This window comes from Xiphophorus maculatus, chromosome 3 (assembly GCF_002775205.1).
Source record: "Xiphophorus maculatus strain JP 163 A chromosome 3, X_maculatus-5.0-male, whole genome shotgun sequence".
In the NCBI taxonomy this organism is placed as follows: Eukaryota; Metazoa; Chordata; class Actinopteri; order Cyprinodontiformes; family Poeciliidae; genus Xiphophorus; species Xiphophorus maculatus.
The window spans coordinates 24,146,444-24,159,411 of NC_036445.1; the positions used below are offsets into that span (position 1 = coordinate 24,146,444).

A 12,968-nucleotide genomic window follows, 5' to 3' on the forward strand; every position below is an offset into this window, starting at 1 on the left:
AAGCACAAATAGGCCAGTAATGTGATCTTATTCTGTTTTTTGGAGGCTTTACATTCCTCTTCTCTCATTCACCTATATTAAATGTCTCTGAATATTTCCTATACAATTGTTGAATTGTGTTTGTTATCTGAGCTGATAATGCTAACGCTAAGAGCTCTGCTAACGCTAAGATGGCAACCACAGTTAGTTTATGCTGTGCTTAACACTCAACTTATTCTGTTTATGCCGTAATTAATCATAGTAGACAGAAAAGAGGTTCTTCAAAGGGAGCTAAATAGCACCGCATCTGCTACTTTCCTTCTTTGCTAAACTGAACTGCTAATCCCAGGTGTGACATCATCAGGTCTGCCATTTGTTTGCCATCTTGCGATTCATAAAGATTATTAAGCCACCATCTTGGTAGTCCACCGTGCCATTTAGTCAGTCGATGTGAATGCTAGTTAGTGCAACACTGAGAATCAGTTGTCCAAAATGTTTGTGATTTTTACTTCAGCAAATCATTTTCAAAACATTACTTTATTCAAATTTTGTTTTATTTTCCTCCGAGAGTTGCATTTAAACTGCTTGTTTTAAAGCACTGCAGCTGTTATTCATTGTGACCTTTCAGTTTCTCAAAACATACTTTGGTTCTTAAACATCCATATTCTCACTGAACTGTGACATCACTCTATCATTTTATTAGATATTTTTAACTGTAAAAAAAAAATCATTATTACTATTTCGCTTTTACTTGTTAGCTTAGTTGAATGCTGCTAGCCTAGTTAAAGAGTTTGTTTAGTGAAGTATTTTACCTGGAGGTATTTCATTAAATGTTTACATTTTGGAGAGAAGTTGTTTGTGTTTATTCCTCATTTGATGCTTGAGAATATCAATGTTCAAATTTACTGCTTCATCTATTCTATAATGCCACACCTCACCAAGTAGGCATTCATAGAACAATAAATGACAGAGGAATTTCTACTATTGATTTCTCATAATCAGGTGCCCTGACTTGTTAATTTTGATCTAAATTACTAACTTTGTTAACAGTATTAGCCTTTGGTACTGATTAATAGCCAAACCTAACCTATAGCTGTACAAGATCAGAAACACTAAGCTGAAGTATTAGGACTCTAAAATGTGCCTATCATCATACATTTGATGACTCCTATGTGTGCATTAGTGTGAAAAACAGGAGAGCTGTTGACCGAGGACATGGGGTATTTTTTTTATGACCAAATAAATTAGTTATATTTCCACTGGGATGCTGCTTGGTGAATCATCCCCTAGCTACAAGGAAATAGCTGAAATATAGCACCGTGTGTTGCTCAGGGTGGAGAGTCAGAGAGAGACGGCACACTGAGGCAGCACAGCACTGGGGTAATGAGGGAGCTTCCACAAAATGACAAATTTGTCAGACAAATAAAGGGGAAAGAGAAAAAAGGGTCTGTGACACGGAGAGAGAGCGAGTGGGTGGTTCAGATGGCCAGAACTAATTAGTGAGGAGAATTACAAATATATCTACACATGCAAATGTCCTCTCCTTCCTCTTTCACGCACAACTACAAAGTAGAGTAGCTTCCAGGCACAGCCTTGGGTCAGTTCATGCAATACAAAGGTGGCAGCTGACCTTGTGTCCCACGTGCAGAAACTTTTTCATGACCCTGCGGCCAAGCCAAAACATTAGGGATGCATTTTGCATAATTCATAGAGGTGTACGGAAAAATTAGACATGCTTTTTTTTTTTTTTAGCCGTCTGTTGACGACTTAAAATGTGTTTTCGTCGGACTCCCTCGTCAACTCAGCCCAAAAATAAAGTCCTGGTGCAAATCAAAAATGGAATAACAATTAACAACTCATTACAACCAGAATAAAAAATCATGGTAAACTAAGAAAGTATGCAACGATATATGTATTAGGAAAGGATGCAAACCTTGACGTTTATCATAGAGTAAGCGGGTTACCATTCAATGTAAAACAGCATATCAGGCTCAGCATCACAGAGTGAAATGGGCGTCTTGTACTTTGGAACATCTTTTACTATTTTATTGCAGTATCATAACAGGGAGTTGTGGTACTATGTAATATTGCAAGATGACATTTATTACGGTTAACATAGTGTTTCGAAACTCTTGCCTGTCTTTTCTTTATTACAATGTCTTTACTATTCTTTATGGGCTTCAGCATCTCAGTGACTGTAAAATATATAGATCAATGAAACACCATCCAGCAGGCCAATATATATTAATGGGAAACAGGATTTGCATTCAAGGACTGTTAAATAAAGTATCCAACCAAATGTTGAATCCGAGCAGTCCTATGCGATCCCATTATTACAGATATCGACACTGCGATTCAATATATTGCGCACCTCTGGCAGAATGAAAATAGATATCCCTCCAGTGTTTCAAGGCTGTATTTGCAAATAATGCAGCTAATCAATATTTCCAACACAGCGGAGTTATTGATTTAACGGTTCAATTAAAGGGGCGGCACTGCTTTACTGTTGTGTAAATGCAGAGAAATAGAAACTGTCACCTTGTTAAAATAAAGTTTAGTAAATGTCAGTTTTCTACTCGGTGTGAGAAAACTAACAAACTCGTATTGATCGTGTTTGAGGAGCAGCAGCTGTGCTCCACTGCACTCTCTTCCAGGTTGGCTTTCATCAGAGCAACAAATCATACTGACTATCCCACAAAATTGGACAGACTCTTGACCAGATACTGACAGGAAGAAACAACCCAGCATTTTTCCCCCCCTCAATCCGTCTTGCACCTTCTGTCAGTCTCATCCTGGAGAAACTGCACATTATTCGGGAAAGTAGGAGCCCAGTAAGAGTCTGTGAGAGTTAGAGTGTGTGCAAGTCTGTGTCTAGTTATTATTTTATTATCTCTCAATGGCCCCAAGATTCTCTCCTGCCAGAGCTCAAATTTAGATATATTGCATCAGATGCTTCTGTGTGAGCGACTCACCAGCCGTTTAATGATCCTCAGAGCCATGCGTTGGATTCGGGGGTTCTCGGAGTTCATGTGAGTGCGCAGGAGATGGGAGAAGCTCTGTAAACACGAAGGCGATAAGCAGTCCTGACCCTCTCCGCCGTACAGCTGTACCAGTAAGGACAGACACTGAATGGATTCCTCCCACACTTCCTGGTATTCAGTGGACAGCTGGAGAGATGATTGAAACATACGACAAACCACAGTCCAATTCATGTTAATGCTAAAATTAGCGGAATTTCAAAGATTATTTACTTTTTTAGCTACCAATGTTTGCAACACACTGTGTTGTGTGCAGAGAAACTTTATGAGCGTAAACTTGGAGTTAACAAGTTAACTCCAAGTTTAATTTGGAGTTATGTTAATTTGGTTCCTAAACGTTGTTTAGCATGGAGCAGGTAAAACAGATTTTTCCTCTTAAATAGACCAACTACAGAGCTTTGTGAAAGTGTGACAAACTGTATTTACATTGACACTGCATTATTAAGAGAATTATAAAAAATAAATACAGAAACTCTAAATAAAATACACTGAGGTTTGCGGTGGTATTATAGAGACGTTTTGCTGCTTCAGGACTTGGAAGATCGTAACTGCTGGAACCATGACTTCTCCTTTCTCGCCAGAAAGCCCTGAAGAAGAATGGTTAGGGTATCAATTTGTAACCTACATTCAGTCAAAATTAAACGATGAAACTTTCTACATTAATAAAAGGTTTACCGGTGTCTACCCGTTTTGGCAGTTTTAGTGATATTTCATTGCTATTGACAGCGTTTCACTCACTCACTAATCTTTCAAAGGGCAAAGGGGCTGAGCAGAGGTCGAGAGTGTGTTGGCTGCTCCATCAACCCTCTAATGTGTTCATTGTGTCCCTGGAGACGCCCCTCTTTTTTGGCCCCCAAGTTCCTTTCTTGCTGCTCTCTCCACAATGCCATCGACTTTCCAGGATGACTTACAGCATCCTCCGTTCTGTGTGGATTCTTTCTTCTGTCTCACAGGCAGTTTATTTCATGGCAACTTTTCACAGTGCATTGTTGACTCGTCTTGTTTTCATCATCTGCTACATGATCCACTGCACTATCATTCCAGAGAATATTTAATTCAGTGACCGCTCTTAGAAGAAGATGGGAAACATATCAATATTTCATTTTGTTAAGTTTGTTTAAGTGTGTATTCAGTGCTTGTGGTTACTCTCTGAACCATTTACATTTCATAAAAGTAAATGAAATGTACAGTTCTTTCTTCTTATGAGGCAACCTGTCTTCGCCAAACTCTGCCCAGCTTTGAGGGCTATTTAAATATAAATGTCAAAGGTGATAAGAACAGGTTACGTTTAAAGAATTTGAATCTTGGTAGTTTATTTTAGATTTTGTGATACTAAATTTAATCTGAACTCTGTTAATAGTTTGAACTGAGATTTTGAGGCCACATGAAGGGATGGGAGAGTTATCTACAGCACAATTGATGGCCAGCAGAGAAAATAGTAGCAGAATGTAAGAATGTTTAAGAGGCTCCTCCTTTTTAAAATCATCATGAAGGAAATTTAAGACAAGTATCATGGCCAAAATGTACTAAAGAAAATTGCATATTTTATACAGAAGAGCCAAGCTTGATTCACAGAATACACGTAGAATCGTTCTGGTTGGTAAGAGAAGTGAGACAGTGGCAAAGATGAGCTGGCGATAAATTTACACTTTCCAATGATGGGCGTAAAAAAGCTAGCTAGCTAGCAAGGGTTTATTGACAGCTGGTTAGCGGTAGCCTCCTCTGCTTCACGTCGCAGAATGTAATCAAGATGTCTGGCAGAAAAGACCCACAAGAAAAATAAACTACATATATAACAATCAATACACCTGCCAGGGCAAAATGTAAGATCTGTGAATAACTTAAGGCCGATTTACATATTTTTCAATTAATTTAAGACATTTTAAGGCATTCATTTTACATATATAAATAAGACTTTTTAAGGATGCACCCTGCATCAGTGAGTTGAATTTTGCAATCTCTCATTGATCTTCAGAGATAGGGCGTTTACTCATCCAGAGTCATGGAGGCGGAGTCAAGGCACCATCTCACAGATGACGCGGGGAACTGTGGAGATGTAATTTGTTTTGAGGGTGGCTGTTACACTGCAGCTCTTTAAGCTCCATGTTGATGTGTGCAAGGGCTTTCTCAACATCAGGAAGACCAAGAAACACGACACAAAGGTCAGGGATAAAGTTGGAGAGAGGGTTGTTATGAAACTATTTGAAGCTTTTCATATCTGCTCAAGTCTGGAAAAAGTATTTCACAACAGCAAAAAACACAGCTAACCCAAAATAACAGGTTGTGCAACAAGAGTATTAACCAGAGAAGAAGAAAAGTGGGACATGTTAACTTGGGAGGAGCTGCAGAGACTCAATGCTAAGGTGGGAGATTCTCTTGACTGAACAAGTATTAGTGGTGGAACTGTTTGGATCAAAGAATATGGATATATCAGAATGGTGCAGTTAAAGTTCAGATCAGAAACTGAACGAGAATCCAATTTCAAAGTTCACAGACAATCTGAGGTGGAGCCATTTTGAAAAGAATAATGGGAAATGTTCAGTGTAGATGTGTCAAACTGGTGGAAACATAGCACAAAAAGAAACGTGATACTGAGTTTATAAGTTAAATTGGTCCTGTAAAGTACTGACTACATGATGCCGAATACAAAAGCACAACACACTTTCCATATACATGCAGTATATACTGTATATATATGTATTTTTCCAAACGTTGAAAACCATCACTTTCGTTTCACTTTGGAATCCTGCGCTGCTTTGTGCGAGTCCATCACACAAAACACCAATGAAACATAGTTTGTGGCTGGCAAAGTTCTTCGGTCGTGAAAACTTTCGCCATGCAGTGAGAATAATCCAGAGACGTACACAAACACGCTTGGAAAAAGTATCAGCACAAACACAAAAAGGCTGCGAGTGTAAGGTCTCACCATGTGAATGAGGTGAGTGCTGAGTTGGCTCAAGGGTCTGTTGGCTATGAGCAGTTTCTCTGCTGCCTCCGTTTCTGCTGCTGAACAAGATAGCCTCTGGCTCTACACACATGCACACACACACACACGCACATTAAATCATTTATAGAGATTTGACAGTCAATAATGATTTATCCAGAGACTTGTCAAGACTTATTCTGACAGACTGACAGAAAGACGATGTGATAGACTAAGATAGGAAATAGTTTCCCTGCGTGTCGTTATTGCCGCCAATCCTTAACGAGACGCTCAGGACAACATAGACTGAACATTTCCTTGTCACACCAAGTATTTTTAGTGTGCCACAAAGAATTAACCTTCTCGTATTCTGTGTTTTGTTTTTTTTTCCTTTATCATTAGCGTCCCGGTAATACAGTTTGGCTTATTTTAGTTCAGTCTGTGCCTGCAGTGGAACTTCAGGCCAATTAGTAGTGGAATAAGATGATTAATACTGGCGTACATCCTCTTCCTCTACCAAAGTCACTTCTGATCTGGTTTTTTTTTTTCTCCCACCCCTGCGCTGAAATATCTGACATACTCTCTCTTGACAAACTGCGAAACAGTTTAGGAAGAGCGGCCGAGTCACGTCCGCTTCCCTTATCGGACCTTATTACCCAAAAGAATTTGGTTTAGGAAGAATTTTTCTTTTTTAATGAGCTTTGCATTTATGGTGGAATCGATTCCTGCTGCACATTCTCTTTGTTCCTTTTTCCCCTCCATCTCCATCTCTCTTTCCATGCTTCCTCTTCTCCCCTCTTTCCTCTCTGTCCTCTCTTTCACCCAGTCTTTTACCCTCCTTCCACTTTAGTCCCCCCCACCCCCTTGTCCAGGCATTAATATGTATGCACTGGGCTGGGGTGCACAGTATGGGGAGATGGGGGCTGGTTTGTGTGTATGCGTGTGTCTGTCTATATAGTGAGGCAAGCTGAGGACAAAGCCAGCGGTGATAATGAGGCCGCAGGGACATAGCCAGACAGGCCCCTCAGTATATGCCTGTGTGTGTGTATGCGTGTGTGTCTGTACGTGTCCCAGGGACCTCATGCACTTTCTCCTGAGTCTACAACTTCAATATTGCAGTTGCTTAAACCTGCTAGCTTCTACCTCGTACATCAATGGACACACACTCGAACACACACATGCACTCGCCTTTGGGGGGAAAAGATAGAAGGACAACATTTTGAGGTAGATGACTTTGTGATTTTTGTCGGCCAATGTGGGCTCACCGGAGATGTATCGGTAAAAAGATTTTCACCGGCCAAGTATCAGTAAAAAACAAAAAAAAGTGTTGAAAATGAAGTATCTTGCAAAAGTATTCACAGCTCTGACTTTTTTTTACAAACTTAAATGTGTTACCAAATTTTTATTTTAGACTAATATTAATTGTGAAGTGGACAGAAATTTTTTTAAAAATAAAAGTCTACGCATCCATTTGAATTCATCCTACACTCCTGCCAGTGTAGAACCACTTTTCACTGCATTTACACCTACAAGTCATTTCAGTTAGGTCCCTTTCAGCTTTTCATATCTACAAACTTCAAATTTTTACAAGTCTCTGCAACCCCCATCAGACTGGATGGACAACAACTGTGCACATCAATTTTCTTTTCTTGCCACAGTTTCTCATTTCAATTCAACTCAGGACTTTGACTGGGCCATTCTTGTGCATAAAAACGCTTTGATTGAACAAACCGCAGAAATATGTAGGGTCACTTTCCCACTGGAAAGGGATTACTGTCAAGTCTTTAAGAGACTCTTTTTCCCACAAATATACCTGAAGCAGTGTAGTTTTCCACCACACAGTGTTTTACATGACCAAAACTGAATATTTTTGCCTCATCAGAGCAGAACACCTTCTTCAATGTATGTGGTGTGTCCTCTACATGGTTTGTGGCAAACTGCTTGCATGACTTCTTGACTATTGTTTTGACATCTGAAGAAAATTTGCTCTACTGAATTTTATTTATGGGTATTAGTGTAAAGGGTATAAAAAATTTTACTAGAAAGAAAAAATTAAAACCATACATTATTTTCTATCTACTTCAAAATTGTACTTCTTTGTGCTCGTCTATTATATAAATTGTATAAATTCATTGAAGTTTCTGGTTAAAATGTAACAAAACATGAGAATATTTTTGCAAGGTAATGTACACTCTATAAGCGGACATGTAGCAAGTCACATGAAATTATCTCACATAAGAAAAAAAACCCCAAATATACATATACATATTTATATATTGTGTCCTTCATATAATTCTATAGTAAAGATCGACAGGGTTTTGTTAATTTGAGCAGTCGTACCTGCAGTGCAGTTCGCACAACACCTGATGTTTGCTTTAGGACGTTGTGTAGCAGTTCCAAAAGAGCTTGCAGGACAACCAGGCTGATCTTCCTTCCAGCATGCTTTTCTCCATCAAGGTAAACCTGCGCAGCTTCCGAGAGAGTGCTCACCAACACCTCCACCAGCTCTGTGGAGCACAAAATGCTTCCAAGTCAGGGCTGAATCTGACTTTCATATTTGTTGGACCAGAAAACTTCTAAATATTTCAAACTCACATAAAGCTACTACTCAGGTTAAATCTACACAGTCAAAATGAATGGCATTTTGCTATTGAGATAGCCACATTATATACAGTATATATGTATTTATATGTATATATATGTGCATGTACTAGTTTGTCTAAAAAAAAGTGCAATATTTTTTGCCAGTCATCTCAGAAAGTGAAACTCCTATAAAGAAAATCATCACGCGTAAGATTGATATAATCCAGGCCCTTTGTCATAAATTTGATAATTGTAGCTTACACATCATGTCTCAGAAAATTAGAATACTGTGACAACGGTTCTTATTGAAAATTGAGTGGAAGGAAGAAATATGATAGCAAAAGGAACAGGGAGAACCGCAGGTTTAGTGAAATCTATTCCAGAAGAGCCACCATAGACAGACAAATACCAGACATGGGCCTCAGATGTCACATTCGGCATATCAAGCCTCTCCTGAACCAGAGACAACATCAGAGGCGTCTTACCTGAACTAATGAGAAAAGGAACCGGACTGTTTTGGGTGTACTGGGACCGTCACGTCAGCTGCCAGGTTCGATTGGTTTTTATACTTTGCCTTCACATAATTTTGTAATGGTTATGAGTAAATAAAGTTCAAGGAATAAAAAGAAAATGTGCTTTCAGTTGCAACATTCTCCTCAAGAGGGTGAATTTAATATTAGACATAAATTCAATCCAACAACTTTGTGTTGCACTAAAAAAAAAGGTATCACCATCTGGTAAAACAGTCCATTTACTGTTTAGACATGAACCATGACTAAAAGAAAACTTAATTAATGGGATTATTAAGAAAAAATAACGCAATCTACTTCTCTTTCTCCCTTTTAAATAGCTCAGGGCACAGAGACTGACCAATATATATGATATGATTCAGCTAACCTTAATTACTTTCACCACACACAGACTCACCTTCCATTGCTCATTATATTTGACAGAACGTACCTCCCCTTTTGAAGTAAGTTTAACAAGCTGTTATGAGCCTCCAGAGATGTTGCAGGCAACCACAACCGAGAACGCCTAAACAGAAATGTCTGTAAATACAAGCTGAACACGAGTCATGGATCCCAATGAATGCAGTTATATAAGTAGTAAGTCCACACTTCTGGATCTTCTTTTCTGTTTCTCAGGAAAAAGAAAGCAAACAGATGCCCTTAAACCAATTAATATATTAATATATTAAATCCATCTTTTCAAATCCAGTTTTCTTTTTTAGTTCAAGTAGATCTTTAGTTAAAAAGCAGATGAGTGCTCAATTTTGGTTAGTGTAACTAACATCGCAGGCTCTAGAAAGATCAGTCAGATGTATTGTTACTCTGCCAAATTGCCAAATTATTTCGTTGGACGGCACTGGGCTGTTCAAATCAAATACAAAAACTCTGCTGCTATGTTTGAAATATATCCAATGAAGTGGGAAAAACTGCGAGTAAAGTTTTGAAACTAGAGACTGGACAGCCCGAAAACGAGGTTTGTCAAATACTTTTCCTGTAGATTAAAAGAAAAACAAAGTGCACAGAAAATCTCTCAAATAGTTGTTTTTGGGAGATTTGGGGTTGCAATGGAGCAAGCTGCCAAGTTTGGGCATATGAGGGAGGGAGAGCAACAAAGCAAATAAACCAAATAGCCATAGAATTTCACTTAGATTTTATAACTAGGGTTTTGTCTTTATCATTCATTAATTTTTTTCAGAATGTTATGGATGTGCAAGTACCTAATCTGAAGGCAATCAGCTGCACTACAAAAACAATGAAAAGCAAAGTAATATGAAATATTTCAGTAGTGGCATGAGCAGCACTTTAAATAAAATAGATATCTAATTTAAAACAATAAAATAGTTTTGGTATTTCTGCTCAAGACTTGCTAACAACAACAATAATATTGCTACTGCCTAATAATGGTACTTAATATCATTATTGTAATTATGACTTGAGTACAGGCTAGCACAACAAACTCACATCATGATAACATCTGAATATACAGCAATTTAGAAAACCTATTAGCTCCATCAATGTGTGTGTAATACAACATTTAGTATTTATCTCATTAAGACACTTGGTCATTTTAAAGGGTATTGTTTCAAAAATGTATAAATAAATAAATAAATGATGATGATGATAACAGTAAGCAGTTACCTTGCAGTGATCTATTTTAGTATTTTGTCACCATCTAAGTTAAAAATAGCCGAGCAAAAGCTTAGCAGAGTTATCTATTTATAAACCGCATTTAAATCAGTTCTGTTGGGAAACAACACACTGAAATGCTCAGAGCACAACTGTAAGCACCAGAGGAAAGAAGAGGAAAACTCATCTGACTCACGAATGGCCAATAAAAATATTTCACGTAGTTCGTGGTATTTGTAATTAAAATAATAAAAAACACGTCGCATATAAATTAATTATTAAAATAAGTTTAATGTTTAATTAGTAATTAAAGTCCCTTCCATATAAAATATATAAATTCTTAGTATTTTTAGTTCAAGCTTGGGAGTAAATTGGTAACTCCTGAGCTCAGCACAATCTGACTCAGATAAACAAACTTCTATGTCTGATTATTCTGGCATTTAGCACATTTAATGACTTTGGTAAACCTAATTGAGCTAAAACAGAAAAAAAAAAACACGTTTAGTTTCATTGAATACCGAGAGAGAGAAAAAAAAGTGTCATTGTGTCTTCAACTTGGTGAACAACCACACCATTGATTTCCACTATGAAGAAATGTCAATTCAGTTCATCTCTGAAAGCTTTGCTATAAGGAAAACATTAATATGGAAGACAGATCTTGGTGTATAAGTTATGCTAAAAAGCAAAATGATCGATTTCACACATATGTGGGAGTTTGCTGAGACACCATTTGGGAAATGACCTGAAACAAATTTTGAATGATGACTCATTGATGCAAATCGCATCGACATTAAGCAGCACATGCACTGAAGCAGTTTGCCAAGATGCCAAAAAATAAAATAAAATGCAAGAGAGAAGAAAAAAATTATATACCATCCATATAAGCACAGAGGAATAGTTTGTGAAGTGTTTTTCTATAATCAAAGATGAAGCTGTCTCATGTTTTGTCCAAACCTCAACCCTGGACCAAGCTCAAAGATATCTCGGCACATTAAGCACTTCTGAACTGTTAGACTGAATTTCGGATGCTCCCAATGTGTCCATTTCCTTATTAAATCCGTCAGTCTGCTCGTCAGTGTGCCTACAAAACAGGTTTCATATTCCCTCTCAGTGGATAAGCCCTAGGCTTCGTATCTTTATTTAATCAGATTACAGCCTAGACAGTTTCCGTCAGTCTGCTGCATGAGCCCAAATTAAAACCAAGCAATCTACGAGCACGCACATTAAAGCAAACTTTATTTTGAAATCACATTTCACTGTGGAATCAGGTTATCTCTCTCCTGCTGGTTCTCTTCATCCCTGTCACTCATTTTTAACCTCCCAATTTTCTCCTCTATAATCCCATCCCCTTCCCAAGTGTCTCTGACCCAAATGTAGGCCTGTTTATCCCATTCTTCCTCCCATCAAACCTTCTGCAACCATTTTTACTTCCCCTATTGGTGTTTTGGCTCCCTTGTATATTCCCTCCCTCCTGTTCTTTTTTGCCATCTTTTTTTTTCTTTTTCTTGTTCCCTTCTTCTGTCCTATCTCTGTCTTCATTCCCCAGGGGGTATTATCTCAGTCAGAGGCAAATCTGCCCAATTATAAACCTCATCTCCTCTCTCTCTGTTACACACACACACAGATGCTGGGTTCTTCTGAATCCTCTGCTCCACATACACACACACACGCACCCCCCCCCCCCCCCCCACACACACACACACATCTTCTCTCAGCCTCACACGTCCACGGAGGAATAGACATAGACACGTTTGCACAAGCACACAAAAAAACAACTACCTTGTTTTGCTCTTCTTCACTGTCTATTTCATTGTCTAACAGCACATACACACACAAACTCGCAAACCACAGCTACCCTCCTCTCTCTCTCTGTCACACCTTAAAAAGCCAATTATTCACGCTTCTTCCCTTTTTGCTTTCCTCTCCTCTCCCCTTTCCCCTGATCTCTCCCATCGCTACACCGATCTGCAGTGAGCGACTCCCAAAACAACGGAGAGAGGAGAAGAAGGGCCAAAAATAGGTGATGAGGGATGTGTAAAACTGAAAACAGACAAAACAGAAGACGATGAGATGATGGGAGGGGAGGGTGGGCAGTGAGGGGGTAAAAACAGGCGCTGATTAGTTTGGAAAAGTGCGGGACAGTCAAAAACAAAACAGAAAGGACATGAGAGGAATGAAGATGCAGTAAAGAAGTGGAGATGGTGTTAATTGCCAGGCCAGTGTTAGTGCTGGGTTGACAGTTTCCTGTTGGTAGGGGGGCTGATTGGATGATAATGATGCTGACTAGTGAACTGCTGCACTGCTGACCCA

At 38.6% G+C, this 12,968-nt stretch overlaps 1 protein-coding gene across 3 annotated transcripts in view; it reads right to left on the reverse strand.

Annotated features, from left to right (window-relative positions):
• Window positions 1–12,968, reverse strand: part of ulk4 (unc-51 like kinase 4) — an 85,240-nt gene that overhangs the window by 9,682 nt on the left and 62,590 nt on the right. For 2 of the 3 annotated variants that reach the window (XM_014468749.2, XM_023331439.1), the window contains exons 33-35: window positions 8,281–8,447; window positions 5,944–6,045; window positions 2,952–3,146 (exon numbers count right to left, since the gene is read on the reverse strand). In XM_014468749.2, the coding sequence (XP_014324235.1) occupies window positions 2,952–3,146; window positions 5,944–6,045; window positions 8,281–8,447 (464 nt within the window). The remainder of the gene's footprint in view (window positions 1–2,951; window positions 3,147–5,943; window positions 6,046–8,280; window positions 8,448–12,968) is intronic. The other variant, XM_023331440.1, reaches the window with a different exon arrangement.